Genomic DNA, 25,230 nt, shown 5'->3' with positions numbered 1-25,230 from the left:
CGTTCCAAGATATAGGAAATATTTACCCTAGCTTTGGATCAAAATACACGGGGAGACGCTATCAACAGTCACTCTAGCCTTGCTCTCACTCGTAACGGAATCGAGCGTATTCCACCTCGAAGCAGCCAACAGGGCTCACAGGGACCCTAACAGGGGCTTACAGGGACAGGCTTACAGGGATTACAGGAACCGGGGGTCGCGGAACGTAAATCCGGCGGAGTTCTCCTGGCTACGCCAACATTGACGCGTCGCCTTTGCGTGGTAACCCATTTATTGAAAACCCCAGAATATATAGATATCTCTGAATACAGAGAGGTGATGCCGGAGCCAGTGAGCCGTGATACGGTTGCCGGGTCGTTCGTCGGACGTTCGGTGTGCGAGTTCTCTTGACGCAGTACCTAGCTGATGCGGACATCTTTGGTGCCACGAATGTCCTTTACTTGACGACTGTTAAACACAGCCAAGATTGACTTGTTTCCAGGTCGCCTTGGGATCACGTGGCCTGTGTACTCGAATTTTCCAAGGGCTGGAATGTCTCTGCAGAATTGGAAAACATGTAGAAGATAGTTTAAGACAAGGAATCCGCAAGAAGTCCACTGTTAAAACAGAACTTCGCCACATAGCACGCTCCCAGCCAACCATCATTCGGCATGATGTGCATCGATTTGTTGAAAACGAGAGCAGGCGCCTACCTGGGACAGATTATCTTGTCCCAGGTAGGCGCCTCTCTCCTATTTTGAACAAATCATGACACAAAATGATATCATTCGGTATATGATGGTTGGTTAGAGCGTGCTACGTGGTGAAGTTCTGTTTTAACAGTGTCTACGGTAACAAAATATGGCGAATTCAGCAGGAAAGTGCCACAAGATTACCACACAGTGTCATACAAGGTGTCCTAGAAAACGTGGCATTGAATTATAATAAAAATGGCCATTAATGGGACCTGCATATACAGTGCGGCTCCACCCACTTCTTGAGGTATCTAGCCAACCAACCACATGTTGACATAGGGTGTCCTGTTATTACAGGCCATTCAGTACTTATACGGCAGTTTTCTGGAGAGCGGCCATCTTGCTTGACGTCACCTGGTTGCCATTACGGCACTGTGGGGGCGTCATGACCGCGCCCACTGATATGCGCTGCAACCATTACGGCAGTGTGGTGGCGTCATAGCCGCGCTCACTGATATGCGCCGCAACCAATACCGCAGTTCACTCGAGAGAAGCTATTTTGCCTGACGTCACCCGGTCGCCATTACAGCCCTGCGGGTGCGTCATGGCCACGCCCGATGATATTGCGCCGAAACCAACGTATACCTCGCCCTTATTTACTGGATGCCACCACTTTCGAGAAACATGACTGATTTGGGTTGCAACTAGAGGTGCGCGCCGCCGCGCCGAAGCGCCGCCACCGGAGGTTGGGGCCTCGCCGTCGCCGCCGTACCAAAACTGTCGGCGCGCCGCCGCCGCCGATGTTGAAAAATCGGCGCGGCTGTGTAATGTGCCCATTTTGATCCACTTTCTATAAACGAATATCTCCCATACCTAATATTTTGTTTGTTTTTTTCTTTCATCTTAGGTTCCAGGCTTCATTTGTGGTGTTTTTAGCAGTGACAATTTCATCTCCTGATATGCTGTTTATGCTTTAGAGTTTCGTTTCATAGTCGAACCTGGAGGCACACAACTCCAGGAAAACTTGTCATTCAATTCTTGCAGGTTGTTTGCCGGTCATCCACCAACACCATAGCACTGGTCATTATCCATATACAGGGTGTTTTGTTTTTTATTCGTCACCGAATTTTTGTTTAACAAATAGCGGGACTAAATACATGCCGCTGTTGAGTTGGTCATGCGAATATTATCTCGAAGAAAGTATGTAACTATAAGACCATTAATTACTAAAAATTCATTAATTCTTTAATTAACGAATTTCGCGTAAAAACGGGATAGCAGAACGGAAGATACTCATCGTTGAAAGCCATTCCATGTTTAAGAAATTCTTAAACGCGCACGTGTGTTGAAATATCCGACGCCGAATGTCGCTATGCAAATGAGCCCAAACAAGAAGTATGCTAATTCCGAGCGCAGAAATGACGCGACTTTCGCCTTATCTGGGTTGGAAAGCGGTCTATCAGACCAAGAGGTTAGCGCCTACACCAATCAGCTCGATCGCTCCAAAGCACTTGGTCCTCTCACGTGGATTGCCCGTCGTTCTTTCTGCGCTCGAAAAGTGCCTAGCAAATAGTGCATTTTGTGTGTGCCGGCGAAAAGCACACAGACAGAGAGGGTGTTTTCAATCGCGGAATTGCGGGGCTTATAATGCGCGCGGAGCATGGCAGACTCAACCCACTCGTTCTGGACAAGTTTATACTGTAAAACCCTTTAATTTCGCGAGACCTTAATTTTCGCGAATTTTGCGAATCGAGAAAATTCGAGGAACTCGTGGAGTGCGCGAAATGTAGTTGTTGCGAATATATCCCTACTCGATTCGCGAAAATTTAGGGCTGCGAAATTAAATGATTTTACAGTATTTATTCATGATAACTACAGCCTCTGCAAAAATACTGTTCAATGACGTGGTGGGTGCGCGTTATGTCATATCGTTTGCTAACGTTCGCGTATTTATATGGTTTCCCAAAAAGAGCCACTGGATCAGTGGACAGAGCTTTCACGCGTCGCCGTCCTGTGAACATTCGATCAGCACTCGCTATAACGGTTACGTGTAGTTGCCATTAAAGGGATGGCTCGTCGTTCTGATTATCTAGCTATGTTGCTTTCTCCAGCGCTTAACGCGCACTTAACGCGCCCAGTCGAAGTTCTTGGGCGACGACCTTCTTGAAGTGCTTTACTTCTCCTAATGTTCCTTTGTGTGTTCGGTTTTCTTTCGTAATACTATCCAGTGCTGACGCACTTGTTTGGTGCAAGGTACAGTAAATACTGCCACCGTCGCGTTGACTATGATGGAGAAAATACCCCCGCTCTGAGGTGTTCGTGCGTCCCCGTTGGAGAAGAGAACATATTGACAGCCCACGGGGCGCACGCCGATATGACAGCATCGGCGTGACGCCGCTGACGCCGCCGCCGCCGGGCCTTCAACGTGCTCTACGCCGCCGCCGAAGAAAATGCCCACAGCGCACACCTCTAGTTGCAACTGATATCAGTGGTGACAAACCAAAAGCACCGATTTTGCGCCCACGTCGTCTGCATGGAGAGACGCATGTTGGGAACCGTGTATTCACACGAGCGCCTTTTCTGACTGCGCAGCGACTGAAGGAGGAGAAGGAGGTAGCAGCATTATCACGCAATCATCCAACCATTCGGTCGCGGGCGGAGCTTATCGCACAGCAGAATCTATGAAGCGCGCACGTTTTTATTGTATTTTTGGCGAGATATCAAAGAGCCTTGTGCAACATCACTGCGCTCAGCAGCTCCGTCCGTCAGAAAGAAGCACACGGATAGTTTGTTCGCGGGGCACAGAATCTGACGACTGACGCGCAGAAGGAGGACGGAGCGAAAAAGAAAGCCACCCTCTGTTGCCAATGTTACAAGCTCTATTATTTTTTATCTATTACACCAGGTAGAGCAACATCCGATCTTCTGGAAGCTTGCCGATGAGCAAAACTGAAATGTACTGAGGAAACATGCCATGTGGGAAAAGATCGCTCTTGAAATGGAAAAGAGACACCCGGATGTCGAAGCAACGGTAGATGTGTACATCAAAACACTTTTTGGGTCCCCATATTCACGGCGCAGCCGTTGTATCAGTTGCTGTTAATTAATAATAACGAGTTGGCAGCATTCGCGTTCCAAACCAAAAGGTATCGGCTCAGGACGCTAGCAGTTTGGTTTAAAAACGAGAAATGTGTGAGCAGTATCGCACGCCGGGTAAGACAAAGGGGTGCAAAATTTTATCCCCAAGTCGGCCACTGTGGGGTCACGCATATTCATAGTTGTCTGGCATCATAAATTAACCATGTAATGGTATAATATTTTAGGGCTGTCATTACACAAGCCTACATGGCAGCACCCCGGGGTCATCATCACGTCATGCAGCGCATTCACGGGAGGCCACTGTGTGCATACATCGTGTTCTGACAAGCACCAACGAGAATGATCAGTTGTAATAAAGGGAGTCAGTTTTCCGCCGTTTCACTATTCTTACGTGTTTCCCATTCATCGCGGCCACACAGTTTGAGAACTGCCACAGCGCTTTAGAGTAACCCCTGGACAAAGCTATTGTGCTGAAGATGCAACACTTACGTGATGGTGTCTCGCTTTGTCATGACATTATTTCATAATTAGTCACTAGGGGAGCTTCCTATATAACGCGATATGCAAAAAGTGCCAATTCGTGAGTTTCGTTTTGTTCCATAATTTTATATGTATGTATGGGACGGTAACGTACCCCCACCAAAAAAAGAGAAAAAGAATAAGAAACAGATCATAAGGGTGGTTTGAGTGGGTGTGAACTCTTCCTCGCTATGCCACCGGTATACGCGATGAACGTTTTACTGGGAATGAGTAGTAGACACAAAAACATGGCCTGTCCAACGTCTAAAGCAATGGGGCCAATGAAACGCAGGGATTGGAAGATACCAAAGCTAGCCGAAAAAAAAAGCAAGACGGATGGAGGATAGAGGATGAAGGGTGGAGATGCGTTGAGGGTGCATGAGTTCGTCGGGAAGAGCAAAGTATTAGATGGGCCGTTGAGCAAGACCTCCCTTCTGCAGAAAGAGGACAAGGTTTCTTGCTTTAGTGGAACGTACAGCAGAGGGACCACCAGAGACACACACACAATTGACACAAAAAGGTGTACGCTCCACTCTGTCCTCCAATCAGAAGTGAGAGCCCTATCATTCACGGCAATGATTGGCGCAGAACCTGCTATGCGGTGAAGCTGTTTTTACTGTGTTCGAAAGGTGCGACCTTTACGCCACAGCCGTCTCTGCTTTACACCACACTCAACATCGTCAGACTGCTGCGGAGTCACGGTAAAAAACGACGTTTTCCAGACGTCCAACGACATGAAAACGACGACGCACAGCTTTCACGGTACTCTCTCCTACACTCTTTCCCGCTCACTCTTATTTACGAACATTTATGCATTTAGAGGCATGTTTAAGCGCACATAATTCGAACGAACCTGTTGCAGACGGGTTACGGAAAGACGATCACTGGCTAGTATACTGTCCCGCATATTGGCCTCTATACTCTCCTTTTGCGCTTTGCTATGCGGAGCAGAATGTATTTAAAAGTGGCCGCATCGATGCTCAAAACCTTGCGGTAGACAAATGGGTCCTCGTGTCGTAGCTCCCGTAGAAGGGTATTTTTCAGACCGTACTCTTTCCTCAGCAACCATTCATTCGTCCATAGCTTCTTTAACCGCTTCTTTTCGTGGCAGCATTCACTATCGTCAATGAGAAAAGCAAGAGCCACAAATTTTCGCTTTCTTTCGTCCATTGTGTACCAAGCGCCGTGCACATAAAATTAATGCTGCAATGTTCAACCGCAGCGCGAACGTTATCCCCGACTTCCCCAGCATCTGAGCCGACAGCACATTGGAACACTATCTGTGTAGGCGTTCCAAAAGGGCGTAGCCTCAGCGCCTTATCATTTACCCCTCTCGCTCCTTCAGTCGCTGCGCCGTCAGAAAACACGCTCGTGTGAATACACGGGAAGACTCAGAACTGCGGAAATGGTTGCTGGCTGACAGGTCCCCCAAACTCACCTCGGAAAAGCGTGCAACGAAGAAGGCCGCCACTAGATACCCCACTGTTGCCGTTCCGGATCACTTCAACGCGCTAAGTTTAGCGGCGAAATGTTTTTGTTGTTTCTGCGAATGAACCTAGTCTTTATATGTCCAAATAAAACGCGTATAACAACTTTCTGTGTCGTGTTTCACTTTTTGGTCCCGTTTTTAAACGTGTTGAGCGATCGGAAGGATCTAGTGCATGCTGCGTGCATCACATAGCGTACCTGTCGTACCAGGCGCCGCAGGCGCAGTCGTCCATTTCTCCTTCGGTGACTTGGCCTGGCTTGGATTGTGCTTCAACTGGATCTTTAGCGCGCTACAATCAAACGCAAGCCAACGTCTGGTAACAATGGGGTATCTAAGGGCGGCCTCCGGCATTGCACGCATCGGGATAGGAACAAATACATGGAAAAATGGCGACCTTGGGGGACCTGCTGGCAGAAGTGATTGGACAGGAGAGCGGTAGAACCGCTTCTTCGTAACAGACGGCTGGCGGTATGAACTTTTAATCACAAATCACGTAACGCATGTAGATGGAATCAAAAATGCGCGAAGATGTATGTATAAATAAAATTCTATGATATAATGTAAAATCTTATGTATCCGTGGCATCTTTCGTGCTATTTTCTTGATATTGCGGCCTTCACTAGGTTTTACGGAAGCCACGAAACATGTCATTTTTTCGAGTTAATGATGGCGGAATGAAAGTTGAAGCCGATTTTACAGCTTGCTACAAAATGATGTATACGCACAGAATAAAATTTGAGTAAAAAAAAGTGTCACTAAATCTCCGCTTCGCCGTTCCAAGGTTGTGTACAAAGCACCATCCTCCATTTTGGAGAAATTTTGGTGTCATGGCAGTTCCCATGGAAAACGGCAACCAATGAAATGCGCCCAAGTTTGACTGACAGGTCGAGCCTCTTTTTTAGGCTCCTCCTAATGGTCAGACTCTCTTTTAATACACGGCACTGACATTGAGATAAGCCTGCGCTAAAGTGCTTCCACCCGCGCCTCAGAGAGGGCGCCACAGTCTCATGTTGGAATGTCTGTAGTGAACCCAACAGCTATCGCTGTTGGTGATTTTTTTATCTGATCTCCGATTTGCTGCTGCGCCAACCAATGGCGCGCCGAACGAGGCGTCAAGAACCACGTCGACCTTGACAAAGAGTTTCCACATATAGCTAGCGCTGTAAAAAGCGACATTTACTTGGCAAATTTACTAGCTCTTCCAACATTTGCATATTTTCCGCGATACCCAGCACTGAGTGATATTCCTTTCAGTCTTCTTTCAGCGTGTTATTCGTCAAGTGTGTTTCTTGTCGAGTTATTCGTTGCAGTTGTGCAGTGTCGCCGACAATGCTTTCTATCACTTGTATACACTCTTAAAAATGAACTTCACCTCATAGCACGCGCCAACAATCATCTCGAATGATAGCGTTATCTTCCATGATTTGCTGAAAACGGGAGGCGTACGCCTTTTTTGTGACAATTATGAACAGCATAAGTGTCACAAAATAGGCTCCGCCCCACGTTTTCAGCAAATCAGGGACGAGAACGTTGTCATTCGGAATGGTGGTTGGCTAGGAGCGTGCTATGTGGTGAAACTCATTTTTAAGAGTGTACATTCGACTAAATACAGTGAGGACTAGTTGTGTTGTCGAGTCTGCAATGTAGCAGCGTACACCCAATAGCAGTATTTATCGGTAACCAGTGGCATAGCCACGGGGGGGGGGGGGGGGGGGCTAGGGGGGGCTTGAGCCCCCCTACCTGCCACGGACCGACCCACGCAAATCGTGCAAATCCGAGGAGAACATAACATATGGGGGTGGGAGGGGGGACCAGGGTGACGATCGCGAAAGTTCTTGCAGTTCATGGCGTCTATCTAAGCAGCACTCTTGAATGGTTTTCAAATCTCGTGACACTACCTGAATGGTCAGGACAGCCTATACACGTAATCGTATTGGGAACGTCCAAATAAACTATTTTGGTTCCTTTTCCTCTTTTTTTTTTTTGCATCCGCACTTCGCAGTGTGCACAAGTATATGTGCCCCCCCACGCCGGTGGGGAGTGGGGCGAGTTTTCATATGAAGCCCCCCCTGCCTTGGAGGGCTGGCTACGCCACTGTCGGTAACCCAATATTGGTATTTCTCGCATTGCCAAATGAAAACACATCTTGCGGTCAATGTTATAAATGTTCCAGTGGGTAAAATGAAATTGACCGTAATCACACCGCACCCTGGTAAACATCGCAGAGAAGGAGAGGACGGTGGCACAAACGCTTGTTGATGACGCAATGAATCTCCTTCTGTTATCCGACCAGCTAGGAAGCACGTGGGAGGCGGGAGAGGAGGATAAGAGCACGCGCATGCGCTCTGGCTAAGGAGAATAAGTGGAATCCACCTATTTCCTCGCGTCTGTTTTCCAACTAGCTAGGAAACACGTGAAAGACAGGGGGCGGGGCGGGGGAGGACTTGAGAATAGCGCGGGGCGTACGCCCTGATGCGCCATTAATAACAACCAATATAAGCCAAACTGCTGCCAAAAGGCGTACGGCTTTCTCCTTCAGAATGTCAGGAAATATAACAACGTGATTCCGAGCTGACTTGTTCCGATCGTGTTTTCCCGTGTTCTGCTCTGTTTTTTGGAGCATAGGAGATTTTCGTTTTGGCGTTTAAAGCGGCACAACGGATGGAAACCAGGTCGAAGAAAATGCCGTTGTATCAAGTAATTCACGAAATGCCAGTCGTTTGCCTAGCTGTTGCATACTCGCTTGTGATGCTCAGAGATACCGTGAAAATATCCTAATTAACAATGAAAAAAGTAGGGGACGAAACAATTGTACCCTCTATGGAATACTTTTATGGGATGAAACAACTGTAAAGGCTTCTGAGGTATACCCTCACAGAAGGCTTTTGAGAGAAACCCTAGGCATAACCTCTTGTGGAAAATGTGTCAGCAACCCATCCGTATAATCCTCCGTCCGGTCTTGAGCAGATTTCTCGTTCCCTCGAACTGACATCCTATTTTGTCCTCAACTGGTTGTTTCTCTTCCCTCCGTTTGTGTATATGTGAAGTAAAATTTAAAAAAATTCAAAAATTAAAAACAGCTGTGTTTGAGACTTCGTGTTGTGTCTATCCTTTCGTGTCCCCTTGTCTCAGGGTTTTACATTATGCATCTCAATTAGATTCGCTTCCAATAATTTGTAGTCGAAGGTTTTATGTCCAGCGCTTTTGTCGTGACAGCTAATAACTTCTCTCTCCTCTACCAACACATCAAGCCAATGAATATGGAAGCAGAACTTACTGATTTTCTTGTGTCATATCTCGCAACAGTCCTTAATCACCCTTAGCGCGATTGCACACCCATGCGAGTTAAACCAAAGCGCGGTAAGGTCGCCACATGCATACGTCACCGTGGAACTGAAAGCTAACGTGAATATGCCGTTCACATTTCATGCTTGTCTAAAAAACTACGAGGCTCTGTTGAACGAAGCTTTACAGACGGCTTCTACACGTAAAACACACCAAAATGAGAATCTAATCACAACACCAGACTATGCAGTTAAGTCTTTCCTGGACCCTTCCTCTATTCGGCAACGAAATTCTCGTTAAAAAGAAAATAAGCAACTCCGGTCCCATGCCTAAACCGGCGAACACAGACGTCAACGACTCTACGAAACGCACTATGAACTGTGATTCTGAGAATATACGTCCGAGTCTCACTTAGGCAGGATGTGGATACAGATAACTTACGCAACGCGTTGTGTAGAAGATGTCTGAGTCACACCAGGAATGTCGACGGTCAGGCTACAGTCAGTCAGTGGCGTATTCAGGGGATTCGTAAATCTTAAAGTGTACTCCAAGTTCTTCGCCACAGTCAATGGTCCAGAAACCTAAAAAAAAACAAAGAAATTAAAAACAGTCGAAAATTATTTAACTCAATCTCTCACCCTAGGCCCAAACGATATTGTTAGTGTGATTATTAATCCCGCTGTCATTACCAGAAATCCACAGCCAACTGTAACTATAGGCGAATGCGGTTGATATGGTGCCAACCGTGTGTGGAATGAGAGCATCCCCTACAATCGGAACCTGAATGTTTCGTGTTTCTGGTGGAGCATTTCGTGCATCTCCATGTATTTCGAATTATGAAAATATACTAGTTACGTGAATGTTTCGCCTGGTGATGCCTTGAAACATTTCACTCCGTTGTTCGTTTTAGGTTTGGGTTTCGCGCTTGAAGAGCCTTGTGCTTGATTTAATAAAAATATATAGGCTGATATGCCCCATGTACAGTAGAATGGGGGCTCGTATTACATTAAACGCCTGTTTTTAAAATACCTTGATTACCTTAAAGGGGCTATCGCATCCGGCAACGCGTGCATGAGACCGGTAATGTTTTTTCGTTTATTTGTTTGTTATTTTATAATGTTTATATTTATTTATTATTTATGTTCCGCAACGTTGCGCAGTCAACTTGACCAAGTTTCTCTTCCGGAACATCTTACACATTAAATGAACGAATTTTGAAGATTCGCACTCCCTCTGCAGCGAAGGAAGCCCCAGCGACAGTAATATCATGATGACGTAAGCCGGACACACGAAAGGAAGCGCAGTGCAGACGATTGCTGGGCCATGGGCCGTTTCACCGCTACTGAACGGCCAACCTGAGTTGCTGGTCCATGCAGCGTAGGCTCTATAATCCGTACTTCTGCTTTGCCACCCAGTGGTAGATAAGTGCGCGGTTTTGAGCACATTTCAGCAGGAGCGGTACGGCCAGGTCGCGCTGTTAATCATTCTTCGTAAGCAATGCAAGTAAACGCTGAATGAATAAAGTAAAGACGTCTAGCAAGTGGTAACAGATTATAGACTCAGGAAGACGTGTATTTTGCGAAACTGACCCCCAGGAGAGTATTTCTTTATGAGTTCCGAGGGACTAGCTACGTTTTGTTTCACTTCTCGTTTTTCTTTTTCGTTTTTTTTTTTTTGTTTTGTTTGCGGTGTGCGATGTACCGTGTGGTATGAAGGAGGGACATTAAATGTTTTCATTCGCAAGATGTACATGTGAATGCGCGCACTTTTGAAGAACATAAAGTTCCGCGTACCACGGTCTGAGCCAACCGTCGGTCAGTATGATAACGCTCTCTCTCCTGATTTGTCGAAAATGGGAGATGTACGCCTATATGTGGCAATTGGTATACACGTTAACTGCCAGTAAAAGGCGTACGTCAGGCTATCTCCTCGTATAAGAAGCGAGAACGTATCATTCGGTGTATAGTTGGCGTCGGCATGATGGACAGAAAAATACGTCGGTGTGTCTGCGTTTGGGAGATTCTATGGTGACTCTGCATGGGGGAAGAGATGTTTCCCTCTCCCAGGTGCTCTACCAAAGATGATTTAAGGGGTTTGAACCCCCAAAACCGCCCTGACTACACCCATGGTTGGCATAGAGCCTGTTATGTAGCGAAAGGCCGTGTTTAGAGTGTCACTGGTATCTCACATCAATTGTCATGCCGGGGTTTCCAACGGTGATTCTCTGCTGCTTGGTCCAGCCATCGGCGGAAGATCCTTCGACGTAGCCTGAGCCAAGCAGTTTGACGATGTTGTACGGCGCGAGCTTGTTCTGGTACTCTTTCGGGTTGATGGTCAACGAACGCGATGCCGCTGAAATGTTCCGAAAGCACATACTAGGACGCTGCAGATTACGAGTCAAATTAAGAAAAGATCGATGTATTTGAAAGTTTCAAGCGGATGTCGTTAGGGGTCACTGCATCTCCCCGATACAGACGTGTCACAATACTTCTTCTACTTGCTATATGTTTTACAGGGAGAGCCAAACAACTAAGGGCAGTCTTGACTCAGAGTCACTAGATAGGAGTACAGGGTATCGCATTCCTTTTCCGAGACGAAGCCGCGGTGTCCGCGATTGGGCTGATCGTGTCACGTGACTTCTCCTTCCATGAACTCCCGGAACGCGCCGTCCATGTTGAGTTCCTTCCATCCAAAACCGGTTTCGCGGAGGCATACTGCAGGGTAACGGAGCTACACTGACTCGTCTGCTCGCTGTTCTTCTGCGGAGAAGGGGGAGATCGGCGTTCCATCGCTATGCGGCGCAGCCGCGCTGGACCCAAAATGGCGAATGCGCTCACCGGCATGGCTAAATGTCGCTACTCTGCTTCCTATTTAGTGACTCCAGCTTGACTGATCCCTTGTGAAAGCAATTTGCACAATCGGTCACGATACACTCTTAAAGGGAGACTCCGGGGCAATCCGAAACTACTATAATGACTGTGTAAACAAGCTCAATACATTCTTCTGGAGTGATAAACAACGTTGGTTTGGCAGACTCGGTAGTTGCAAAAAGAGCTGGGAAGCTCAAAACAAAACCGAAACTCCTGAATTCATCAAGAGTAAACAGACGGTACGTTACCAGCTCCGGCTTCTAGATCCACCTGGAAGACCTGTCTCTTAATTCCTTTGTAAGTTCCGCCGCTGTAGTACATGGATGCAGCAGCCAAGGTGGCCGTCACGTGACGCTTCTCTTTGCTTTTGTTGGTAAGAGTGAGGCGTATGTTGATTGGCTGCCCCAGCTGAACCGATGAGACGTTCTCCATCGCCATGTCGACGTCGGAGAGCTTTGCCGCACCCGACATGCCCTCTAGTTTCTTTGGAAGGATCACTGGAAAATGGTAGATACAGTGAACCCTCGTTATTATGACCATGGTCGTCCCCGGAAATTTCAGTCATAATGCGGAATTATCACATTAACGGGGGGATTTGCAGAGGTTTCAGAGGATTGTTCCCCAAGAGTATGGTCGTAAAGCCTTAGTACCTAGCCTAGTAGTAGCCTAGTATAGCAGAGTAAGACTTAGTTACGTTCTAAAAAATAACTAATAACGTACTTAGTTACAAAAATTGGTAACGCGTTAGTGCAAGTTCCCTTTTTTTTCGCTCGCTGTCACCAACCACGACCGCCAGTTGTGGTTTTCGCCGCGCACATGGCGATATTCCAGGAGGCTGAAGCACGCGGAAAAATCCCCAGCGAAGAGAAAAGGATACCAGAGAGCAACGCCTTTCTCATTGCTCTAGTGTCCATAGTGTTTCAGCACACTCAATGTGTTCCTTCTTTCAAGTATTCACTGCGCTCAGGACGTTTAGTGCTTTGTCTCTCTGTCCCCTACTCGGGAACTCATGTCAATGATCATGGGAGGGCCTCCTTGTTAATGAACGCCGTTTCTTTCCTGAAAATCCCTCTTATGCATCACCGCCTTCAACCCTGTTCTTTGGTGTACATTTAGCATAGGGCTTATTTGATGGAAGCGCGGGTCGACAGTGTACATGAGACAATCAGATATGTAGGTGATATAGGTAGGCCATGCTTTCGTATTTCTGCTGTCTGGTATGCAAATGTCTGGTATGACCATTGTCACAGGGCGACAAATTTTCAGTCATTACGCACAGGCAGATGCGCCCAAGTAATTTTCCATGACCACCACATGCAAGACTCGTGGTCAGCCATAAAGAGAGCACGTGTCCATCACGAGGACCAGAATAGCAGTACAGCCGTGAGAACGTCGTGGTTCTCACGTAACCAAAAGGGACTTCGGCATAGATTCCGAGAATGTGGCACGCGTGGTGACCCTTTTTCGTAGGGAAGAATGGGTTCGTTTCGTGGAAGCGCCTGAGGGTGCCCCGTCTGCCGAGGGATTAAAAAGGAGCGACCGGCCGAAAGTAGGTGGTCGTCCCATGGTCAGCGGATAGTGAAAGTCGTAACGAGATAGCGGCGGTTTTGCCGCCGGAGATAATTGGAGGTGCGGAAGGAGCGGATCGGCGAAGATCTGAGTGACGGCACAGTTTTGAAGACATCGCAGGGAGCTGCGACAGAAGTGGTGCAACCCAGAATTTTGAAGACATCGCAGGGAGCTGCGACAGAAGTGGTGCAACCCGGGGTTTTGAAGACATTGCAGGAAGCTGCGACATTTTGTGAGAATTAGTTGTGTGTGAGCGTGACCAGGAAGAAGGAAAGCATCCGACGTGATCCAGAGGACCGCCCGACAGTATCGACTGCAACGAAGCCGACCGCCTCCAAGTATCGTCCGCCTCAGAGATAAGTTGTGTTTGAACTTTGCTTTTCATTGTACGAACTTTGCGGAACTATTTTAGACAGTAGTTGGGCAATCGGTGCGTATTTCGCGTTAGGCCGCATAGCATCAGTGGGGTGCAGTATATGTATCATTTATGTGTCGGGATTGATACTTGAGCTGTTCCTGTCGTGTGCTACTTTGATTGATGTTATGTCTTTTGCGAACGAGTAAATTGTTGTTACTGGTTACGAAAGCAATGTGTCCTCGTCCTCTTGTTCATCGACTGGCCAATCTCCACCCTACCCGCTGAGTTCGAATACCTTCATCGATCTCGGAGCTGGGGGATATCACGCACGATCCCTGAGCCCCGTGACATATTTCTGGCGTCCGCGACAGGACTCAGGAACAGTGGTGGAGAAAAGGTTTCGTCGGTGAACTTGTGGTCGAGTTTTGCGAAGTTTGAGACGTGTACGCCATGGATTTGCACGAGCTTGTAGCGATTGGGAAGGAATTAGGCCTTCAGGGTGCCGCGTTGAAAGAATGGGTTGAGAAGGAACAGAGAGAAAGGCGAGCGCAAGAAAGAGAACTATTGAAGGAACAGCTGCATGCGAGAGAGCAAGAACAAATTCGAGAAACTGAAGCAGCGAAAGCTAGGGCAGAAGAAGTAAAACTTAAGATTAGACTGCAAGAGCTACAGAACCAGGGTGCAACTGGATCAACGCAGAGCGCTACGCGCGACGTAAGCAGCACGCTGCCCATAAGTCCTCATAGGTGGCTTGCGCCATTTGATGAAAAGAAAGATGATCTCGATGCCTACTTGCTGCGTTTCGAACGACTGGCGACGGGTCAACGGTGGGCAAAAGAACAATGGGCTACAGCGCTCAGCGTGTGCCTAAGCGGAGATGCTTTAGGTGTGTTTGCCAGGCTGACCCCAGAAGATTCCGCCGATTATGATAAAGTGAAGCTCGCGCTCCTTCAGCGGTTCCGACTCACAGCGGAGGGGTTCAGAGAGAAATTCCGAAGCGGGAAGCCTATGGAGGGAGAAACAGGCACGCAGTTTGCAGCACGACTGAGTAACCTCTTCGACCGCTGGGTAGACCTCTCCGAAACGAAGCATGACTACGTGAACCTACGAAATTTGCTCCTGACCGAACAGTTCATTAAGGGTTGCCAGCCTAAGCTTGCCGTGTTCCTGCGAGAACGAAAAACTGAATCGCTGACCGATTTAGCTAAACTAGCGGATCGCTACTTGGAAGCCCAATGTCAGAGCAGTCTTGGGAAAAACAAGAACGAAGAAGTGGAAGTAGTAGGAGAACCAAAACGAACGACAAACGTGAAGCAAGTACGGGACAGAGAAGAAAACCGTAACCCGAGACGATGTTATTTGTGTAACAAGATAGGGCATGTGGCCTCAGAATGCAGATCGCGACAAGGAAGACAAGTGGGTGTAACGTGCTACACGTGTGGTAAAGCAGGGCACACCGCAAGACAGTGTTGGGAAAAAGCACCGGCCAAGCCCCAGGCATCGTGCATCGTAGCCCCGAGGACGGAGAAACGTAACTCCGCAGACGACTGCATCAGTGAAGGATACATCGAACTGAAAAATGGAGTGAAGCTGCCAGTGGTGAACGCCTTCGTCTCGCCAAAGACTTTGCTCCAGGTCGAGGGTATGCCAGTGGTCACGGGAAAATTGGGAGAACATCGCGTGACTGTGCTGCGCGACACGGGAAGCAATACAGTTATCGTCAGAAAGATGCTCGTCAAGGAGGAAGACATGACGGGAGAAGTAGGTCAAGTGTACTTGGTGGACGGGACCGTAAGAAACCTTCCAGAGGCGAGGATATCTGTGAAGACGCCGTTTTTCAGCGGGATCCTGACGGCCAAGTGCATGGAAAACCCCCTCTACGACGTGATCCTAGGAAACGTGCCCGGAGCCCGAGAACCAAGCGACCCAGACCCCAATTGGGAATCATGTGAAGCGACAGATGCCGAGAGGCTGCAGACGCAACTCGTCAAGGATGAAGAGACAGAGGAACTGAGTGCCGCAGTGGAGACGAGGAGACAAGCCAAGGAAAAGACTCAAGGGAGGAGAGAACAGGCATCACTCCGAGTACCGGAAATACACGAATGGCCAGCGCAGCCCGGAGAAATTGCGAAGGAGCAGCAAGAGGATGTCACTTTGAAGTGCTGTTTTGACCGAGTCGGGCAGAGACTTCAATGCCGCAATGAGAACAACAGTTACGAGTTCGTTGTAAAGGAGGGTATTTTGTACCGGTTGTACCGAATGGGAGCTGGAAAAGAATTTCTGCAGATGATCGTGCCAAAGACGTTCAGAGAAGCAGTATTGAAGCTGGCACATGACGGCATTATGTCAGGGCATCAGGGTGTGCAAAAGACTACGGACAGGGTCCTAACGGAATTCTTCTGGCCAGGCGTACAAGCGGATGTCAAGCGATTTGTCAAATCCTGCGACCAGTGTCAACGGACAACCCCAAAAGGAAAGGTGGCCAAGGTACCTCTCGGAAAGATGCCAACGATCGAGACGCCATTCCAGCGCGTTGCCGTCGACATCGTTGGACCAATCTCGCCAGCCACCGCGAAGGGGAACCAATACATCCTCACGATGGTCGATTATGCGACACGCTACCCGGATGCCGTGGCCCTACCTAGCATCACAACGGAAAGGGTAGCAGAAGGCCTTGTAGAAATGTTCACCCGGACGGGGATCCCGAGGGAAATCTTGAGCGATCGGGGACCCGCTTTTGTGTCGGATGCCATGCGGGAAGTGAGTCGCCTGCTGTCCCTGAAGCAACTTCACAGCTCTCCGTACCACCCGATGGGCAACGGACTTGTTGAAAAATTTAATGGGACCATCAAGATCATGTTGAAACGCATGTGCGAGGAGCGGCCGAGAGATTGGGACCGGTACCTGTCGCCGCTGCTATTCGCATACCGTGAGGTTCCCCAAGCGAGCCTTGGTTTCTCGCCATTCGAACTCCTCTACGGACGCCATGTGAGAGGGCCGCTCTCAGTGCTGCGTGAATGGTGGACCAACGAGGACATCGAAAGTGACGTGAAGACCACGTACGAGCATGTATTCCAACTGCGGAACAAACTTGAGGAAACGTGCAAGCTAGCGCACGAGGAGCTGGAGCGAGCGGGGGCAAGATACCGGCAACAATACAATAAGAAGGCCCGCCAGAGACGACTCGAAGTAGGACAAAAGGCTCTAATCCTTCTCCCCACAGACAGCAACAAACTTTTGATGCATTGGAAGGGGCCTTTCCCTATCGTCGGGAGGAAAGGAGAGGTCGACTACATCGTGGATCTAGGTCACACAACGAAGGTGTTCCACGCCAACCTCCTCAAGCGGTACGAGGAGAGAGAAGAAGCAGAGGGAGGCCAGACAAAAGTGTGCAGCGTCGTGTCGATAGAAGAAAATGAAAGGGACGAGACAGTACCGATGCTCAGCTTGGAGAAGAAAGAGGACCACAACGACATTGTTTTGGCAGGAAGGTTGAGTGATCGACAACGCAGCGAAGCAAGTCAACTGGTACGACAGTTCAGCACGATCATGTCGGACGTGCCGGGTAGTACAAATTTGGAAACATGTCGGTTGGAGTTGTCTACGGCGAAACCGGTACACACAAGGCAGTATCCGCTACCGTTCGCAGTGCGAAACACTGTGGAAGACGAGATCCAGAAGATGTTGGGCCTGGGCATCATAGAAAAGTCAAGTTCGCCATACAACTCCCCTGTATTGGTAGTGCGGAAGCCAGATAACACGCATAGGCTCTGTGTTGACTTCCGTAGGTTAAATGAGGTGCTGAAAGCAGATGCGGAACCAATCCCAAGGGCTGACCATATGTTTGCAGACATCGGGGAGAAGAAGTTTTTCACCAAACTGGACTTCAGTAAGGGCTACTGGCAGATACCTTTAGAAAGAGAGTCTAGGGCGAAGACTGCCTTTTCGACGGAATCCGGCCTGTACCAATTCCGGTACATGCCATTTGGTCTAAAGACCGCTCCAGCAGTTTTCACAAAGGTGATGCGAAAGCTCTTCGACGACCTGCCAGACGTCCGTCACTACTATGATGACGTTTTGGTGGCAAGTGACACGTGGAGCGAGCATATGGCAACACTTAAACAAGTGTTCGAGAGGATCCGCGATGCAGGCCTTACAGTGCGGCCAACGAAATGCGAGATAGGCCACGACGAAGTAAATTTCCTGGACCATAAGATTGGGAAAGGGAAAGTGTCTCCAGTCGCAAAATTAGTCGAGAAAATCCAAAAAGCAGAGCGACCAGTCACGAAGAAGCAGGTTAGATCATTCTTGGGACTAACCGGATACTACAGGGATTTCATACCGCACTACGCAGAGGTAGCTGCGCCGCTAACAAGCCTGACGAAAAAGGGAGGAAGCAACACCGTGGTATGGGAGGAGGCACACGAGGAAGCCTTCAATGACTTGAAGCGAAGGTTGACAGAAGCTCCGATTTTACGGCTGCCTGATCTAGACAAGGACTTTGTACTGCGAACTGACGCCTCGGAAAAGAGTCTCGGGGCTGTGCTACTGCAAGAATATGAGGGCGTCTTGCATCCGGTAGCGTATGCTAGCCGGAAGTTGTTGGCCCGAGAAGCAGCGTACGCCACCATCGAGAGGGAAGGACTCGCTCTTATTTGGGGAATTCATCGGTTCCACCCGTACCTCTACGGGAAGCCATTCGTCCTGCAAACGGACCATCAGCCCCTTCTCCACATCAACCGAAGCCGACACACAAACGCACGCGTGATGCGTTGGAGTTTGCAGCTACAGGAATATGATTTCCGTGTGGAATATGTAAAGGGAAGGGAGAATGTCGGCGCAGACTATTTAAGTCGGATGTATTGACTCGTAAGGGGTCAACGGACTGTATATATTGAACTATAAGTGTCTGTAAAATGAATGCTGTACTGTAGTTTATTCTGTTTCCGCATATTTGTAGTGATTATCCCTTATTGTTGTGTACACTTGCGTTGTATAGTTGTGTATACTTGTGGCTTGCATTTGTATATACAATTGGTGTAGTGAGAATGTTGTGCTATCATGTGACCCTGTGTTATAACTCTCGAATGTGATGTTTTTGTAATTGTTTCGTAGTCTCATTTCCATTCTGTTGAGGCGTTGAAGTGTATGATACCATTAGTTTGATTTGTCTGCACCTGTGAAGGTGTTGAATATTATTGTATAATATTCTTGAAGGGGGGAGTCGTGTCACAGGGCGACAAATTTTCAGTCATTACGCACAGGCAGATGCGCCCAAGTAATTTTCCATGACCACCACATGCAAGACTCGTGGTCAGCCATAAAGAGAGCACGTGTCCATCACGAGGACCAGAATAGCAGTACAGCCGTGAGAACGTCGTGGTTCTCACGTAACCAAAAGGGACTTCGGCATAGATTCCGAGAATGTGGCACGCGTGGTGACCCTTTTTCGTAGGGAAGAATGGGTTCGTTTCGTGGAAGCGCCTGAGGGTGCCCCGTCTGCCGAGGGATTAAAAAGGAGCGACCGGCCGAAAGTAGGTGGTCGTCCCATGGTCAGCGGATAGTGAAAGTCGTAACGAGATAGCGGCGGTTTTGCCGCCGGAGATAATTGGAGGTGCGGAAGGAGCGGATCGGCGAAGATCTGAGTGACGGCACAGTTTTGAAGACATCGCAGGGAGCTGCGACAGAAGTGGTGCAACCCAGAATTTTGAAGACATCGCAGGGAGCTGCGACAGAAGTGGTGCAACCCGGGGTTTTGAAGACATTGCAGGAAGCTGCGACATTTTGTGAGAATTAGTTGTGTGTGAGCGTGACCAGGAAGAAGGAAAGCATCCGACGTGATCCAGAGGACCGCCCGACAGTATCGACTGCAACGAAGCCGACCGCCTCCAAGTATCGTCCGCCTCAGAGATAAGTTGTGTTTGAACTTTGCTTTTCATTGTACGAACTTTGCGGAACTATTTTAGACAGTAGTTGGGCAATCGGTGCGTATTTCGCGTTAGGCCGCATAGCATCAGTGGGGTGCAGTATATGTATCATTTATGTGTCGGGATTGATACTTGAGCTGTTCCTGTCGTGTGCTACTTTGATTGATGTTATGTCTTTTGCGAACGAGTAAATTGTTGTTACTGGTTACGAAAGCAATGTGTCCTCGTCCTCTTGTTCATCGACTGGCCAATCTCCACCCTACCCGCTGAGTTCGAATACCTTCATCGATCTCGGAGCTGGGGGATATCACGCACGATCCCTGAGCCCCGTGACAACCATCCCATTAAGGAATCAGGGATCATTTGTCTTGACTTTGCCTAGTATTCGAACCAACTATGGCTACTTTTCTTTCCAGTATTTCGCGGCCAAAGTTTGGAACTCGCTTCCACCTTATATTCATACTTGTAATTCGTTAGTGGTTCTCAGGAAGATGATTCATGATTATTTCATGGGTGAAAGCGCTGTGTAATTGTCGTTGGTGCTTTATATATCAGGTGCTGACTCTTCATGTTGTTGATATTGGTGTTTTCTTCTTTGATCGAAAGGTCCCGGTCCTGTATGAGTCGTTTGTAATACTAATTATTTTTTTTTCTTTTGTGTTTCCTAGCGATCACTGTCGTGTGTCAGCTTGAGTTGTATGCATACAATATTGGATCAATTCCACGCCTATGGCGTTGGATCCTTCTAATTCGTGCCGTATAATGGATTCAATTTCTTTACCCCATTTTGTATGGCATTACCTCTGTACAAGCTGTAAAATAAAACATTTGAACTAAAAAAAAATGTAACGTATAGGTGTAACTCGTTACTTCCAGGTAACGAGAACGCGTTCCTTTTATTTGTGAGTAACGGGTAACGTATTTAGTTACTATTTTTTCGAAGGAAGGAGTAACGTATTTAGTTCCTTTTTTGGGGTAACGTGTACAGCTCTGAGTTAATCCCTAAGAGAGTGTCACAACCCCTACAAGCCTCACAACACGCAGTTCCATTCTTCGATAACAAAGGAAGATTCGTGACCAGAAAGTGTGGGTTCGTACCCCACTGCTAAAGCCCTTTCAACGACCGCCATTATTTAATTTAGATCACACTGCACTGCGATATCTTTCGTAACTACGTGGGCGAAGAGCGATGCGCAGATCTTGTGGGTAATGTAAGGTACACACCTTTTGCCCCTTTGTACAAGGGAGTAACGTCTTCAGCATCTTCTACGTCTTGTTCTGTCATCACGCCAATCTTTTTTGTGTACACCAACATTCCTGCACTGGAATAAAGTAGCAAAGCGTAACAGTGAACCTATACTCTTCCCCTGCTCCGTTTTTTCTCACAATTCAAATCAGTTCACTTCAGTTCGTCCTGGAATGTATTATACGTACGTATTACACGTACTATGAAGTTGCCCGCAACGTATGTGCTGTAGAGAACTGTCTACATTTGAGAAGCCTAAGGAGGGAGGCGTCCGTTATCCACCGTCTTCGGTTAAGCGTGGCTCGAACGCCAACACGGCTCTTCCAACTCAACAAGCTTGACACCCCTACATGTGTAGCCTGCTCTACCGAGGGCAACACTTCCCACCTACTCCTCCACTGTCGCCTGTTCGCCGCTCCCCGTGCCACTCTGGTGGAGCGGCTAGCTGCCCTAGGGCTCAGGGAGGTCACGCTGGCAACGCTACTGGGCCCTCTGCAACGCCCCATTCAGTGGCGCGTCGGAAGGGAACTCGTACGCTTCCTTACTGACACAGGGCTCGCGCTGAGCCTGTGACTGCGCCTCTTCTTTCGCTTTTTCTTCTTTCTCTTTATTTTTCCTTTTCTCCCTTTTTCTTTTTGTAAGCGGGAATAGCAAGTCGGCTGCTGGAGCCAGGCTAACCTTTCCCCTCTTTCGTGTTTTTTGTTTTGTTTTGCAATAAACCTATATTCCCCCCCCCCCCTATTAAGTATACGGCGCCCCAAAAGCATTCCAGGTCCTGACCTGATCATACCCGCCAAGTGTAGGCAGCCAGTATCCAGTTATTAGGTCCTTATTGCAGATAACCTTTAAGAGCCTTGGTTGAATCGATTAATCGTGGAAACGGCGTATCTCTTATACTAGCCCCTGCGTGGAAAGTTTAAGATTTCGCCCAAATCTCCTTTGTATTTCCTGAAACTGCAATTGTAATTACAAGGAAGCCCATAACTATTCTAAAAGAACGACCTCAAAACTAACACGACTCAATAAACGCAAGAGCTGCGAGGAAAAAATGCCTCGCGCACTTGGGTTGTAGTTTTGTTTTGTTCAGTTTCGGTTTCGAATTTGTTTGGCAACGCGGCTCAATCTGCCGTGTAAATCATACTTCCGATCCCTCACAACGCATATTACGTCTGGATCGTTTCCCGAACTTGTCACCGCCTAAATTTATTTCAGTTCAGTTCCGGTTCGGTTCAACGCGAGAAAAAAAAATGTTTCGGTTCCGTTCAGTTTCGGTTCAGTGAAAACTACGGGTTTTCAGCCGTTTTCGGTTCCGATCCCGCACAAAAGTGCCACGCCGTGTTCTATCCTCAAGTCATTCTGCACAATGGTCGGTGCTGTTGGTGTCTGATTTTTGGAGCACGGCCGTGTCTTGTTTCACATAGCCGAATTAAAAGTGTTTTCCTTCAAGCCACGTGCTTACGCAGCAGAGGTCAACAGAGAGGCTAGAATGTGCTAGGTTTGTGGTCGCCTTAGGATTGAATAGAGTATCATGTTCCGTCAATGTACCGTTCGAGTTATGTCACATGAACGACACAAGGAAATCACTAACGTCTCAGTATCGTCCAGCTGCCGTCGGAACTGGCGCGTGACTGCATCTCTTTTCCAACTGACGAAGTCGCCGTTAACTTCAGCGTACACAAAGCGGGTGTCATAGTCGACGTCAATGTGGCCGTTGAAGATGGCCGACACGGGGCATGGACCGACACGAAAGAGACCTGGGTAAAAAAGACGTATTATTCACTGTAACAAAGTGCTTTCATTCGCGTGAATACAGTTCGCATGAAAACGAAAAAGGGATCAGATCAGCAGAAGACATACGGCTGACTGAATGCCACACTCTAAAAATTCCGGTGTAGCTGGGCAACCTTTGGTACTCGCAGCTGTAATACAGCGACAGCTGTGTTGCTACGCATCGTGGGCAGGCCTTAACACGATTCTTTCTCGGTGCTGGAGAGTTCTTAACCTATAATACGCTAATATTTCGAAATTATCTCTTACAAATGCATAGCCACTGGAACCTGTTCGGGGTTAGGAATCTTTACAGTCGTTTTTGAACGAGTTCGTATTTCAAGTGCACGAGAGAAGAACCTTCACTAAGAACCTTCCTCGTAGAAGCTAGCCAGGAGAAAGGCGTGGCGTATTGTGCTTTCCACTCTCGCTATCTGCATCACCACACCTCACGTGACACCCAAGGTCGTTTCACGCCAACTTGGCAGCGCGCTTCTTCCGTGACTCACTGCGCCGCGATATCTGGGACAAACGGCTTCCTTACTCTATCGGATGTTTAAAGAGGCTGCGATAGATCATCCACGTTATCCCAGATAAACGTGAAATACTGTTCTTTAAACCGACGTGAACCTCCATTGAAAGATTCACAGTGAGGACACTAAGAGAAACGGAGAAAATGGGCACCGCGTATACCGAAACTCATGCAGCTCTGACATCACAGGCCTCACCGCCGCCAGTGAGGCAGCGCACGAGAAGTCACGTGTTTACGGTTGCCAATGGGAATGGACACAACTCTGAGATCTGTGGCGTCTGCACTTTGCGTTCCAGGCTTTGTATCTCGCTAAGTACGCCACGTAGAATAATAATTGATTTTTTCCTCTGTATTCTGGCGCGCAATACTGTCCATGATTTAATGAACCACACCTATGAAAGTTGTCTCAATCCCTTTAACTCCGCATATACAGCTGTCGTTGTAAAACACAACTTCGCGTGTAACATCTGAAAGACAGCGACACCATTGGAAGTGTCGTTTCCGGATATATGTGAAAAGATATCGGTTAAACTGGCAAGCCGCAACCGAAGCAGACCAGCAACAGTGCTGTCACTGGTGCTGCGAGGTTTCTTAAGACGCGTAGATATCGTGAGCAAATTATTTCGATTAAATTCGCAGGCAATTACTTTATACTCGAATTTTATAGCCAGTGACGTCAAAGTCAGTCCCTTTTGGGTTTAGTTCCACGAACTCGAGATAAAACTTAACGTTTTATCACATCTCTAAACCGCCTTCCATAACCTTCGTCTCGGTCTCATACTCGTCTGACGGGCGCTGGGGCACCTTATTGCTTACGTCACCATGAAACCGATACCGAAACATTAAATTCGTTTTAATCGTGTATCGCAAAAACGATGACGTTGCGCTAGACGAAACTTTGAGTACGGCATCTGCTCCTAACTTACAGTAGAATACAGTCGACCCCCGTTTATCCGGACGGTGCCGTTCCCGGCGAAATCGTCCGGATACCGGGGCATCCGGATAAATGAAACGACCTAATAGAAACGTCCTACAGAACAAGGTTTAATTAAAACACAGAAATCTCGTCAATGACAGCTGTTAATAGTAGTGTAGGCACTCGATTCCTGCAAACTTTTGCTAATTGCATAGAGTTGAGCCACGCTGTTGCGCTGCTCGAAGAATGTCAGTGCGGACGCAAAGTGTCAATGTCGGAGTCTTTTTTCTCACTTGCGTCATCGGCACCGTTTTGCAGCACATCATCGGAGGCAATAGCAACAATCACACCGTCATCAGTCATAGCTGCACACGCGTCATCATCCTTATCAACGTCAACGTAGTGAGAAACTACAGCATCATCTACGGCAGTCACAATGAGCCTCTGCATCAGGGATCGCAGCAGGCCCTCGGGTCGGAGTTTTCCCCTCTAGAACCGGACAGTTGCTCGAGATATTTCAAAATGACTCGACTGGTCAACGTGACCCAATGCACACAAATAGAAAAGGGGGTCATCGTGCACGGTTGTCTCCCCTACGGAGGAATGTAGGTTCCAGACGTGTGACGGGAATAACCCCAACACAGCGAAAAGGGTGACGAAGCGGGGTCAGCGTCTCCTCTTACTCACGGTAGTCCGGATAACTGAAGCTGGATTACAAGTAGTTTCGACTTTCGTTCCCTGGAATTCTTGTCCGAGTCCGGAAGCTGAAGTCCGGATAAACGAGAACAAAATACATGGAGGAAAATCCGTTCCCGTGCCTTTTGTCCGAATACCGCGGGATCCGGATAAATGAAGTCCGGATAAACGGGGGTCGACTGTACTACTATGATCTCAAACACGGCAAACGGCTTCAGACAATTGCGTTATAGGGAGAGCCGCGTCAAAGAAGTATGCGCAATCCGTTTTCTCTGCAGAAAAT

At 48.0% G+C, this 25,230-nt stretch overlaps 1 protein-coding gene across 1 annotated transcript in view; it reads right to left on the bottom strand.

Moving 5' to 3' along the window:
• Positions 1-253: 253 nt before the first annotated feature.
• The window catches only part of LOC135366431 (hemocyte protein-glutamine gamma-glutamyltransferase-like), a 56,452-nt gene continuing 31,475 nt past the window's right edge, over positions 254-25,230 (bottom strand). Inside the window, exons 10-15 of the mRNA XM_064599131.1 lie at positions 22,625-22,790; positions 21,015-21,112; positions 12,185-12,433; positions 11,255-11,418; positions 9,508-9,647; positions 254-537 (exon numbers count right to left, since the gene is read on the bottom strand). Of these exons, the coding sequence (XP_064455201.1) occupies positions 399-537; positions 9,508-9,647; positions 11,255-11,418; positions 12,185-12,433; positions 21,015-21,112; positions 22,625-22,790 (956 nt within the window). The 3' untranslated portion in view covers positions 254-398. The remainder of the gene's footprint in view (positions 538-9,507; positions 9,648-11,254; positions 11,419-12,184; positions 12,434-21,014; positions 21,113-22,624; positions 22,791-25,230) is intronic.

Source organism: Ornithodoros turicata, chromosome 8 (genome assembly GCF_037126465.1).
Source record: "Ornithodoros turicata isolate Travis chromosome 8, ASM3712646v1, whole genome shotgun sequence".
NCBI classification, from domain to species: domain Eukaryota; kingdom Metazoa; phylum Arthropoda; class Arachnida; order Ixodida; family Argasidae; genus Ornithodoros; species Ornithodoros turicata.
The sequence above is the reverse complement of the archived record's forward strand: the minus strand, read 5'-3'. Positions and strand labels throughout refer to the sequence as shown.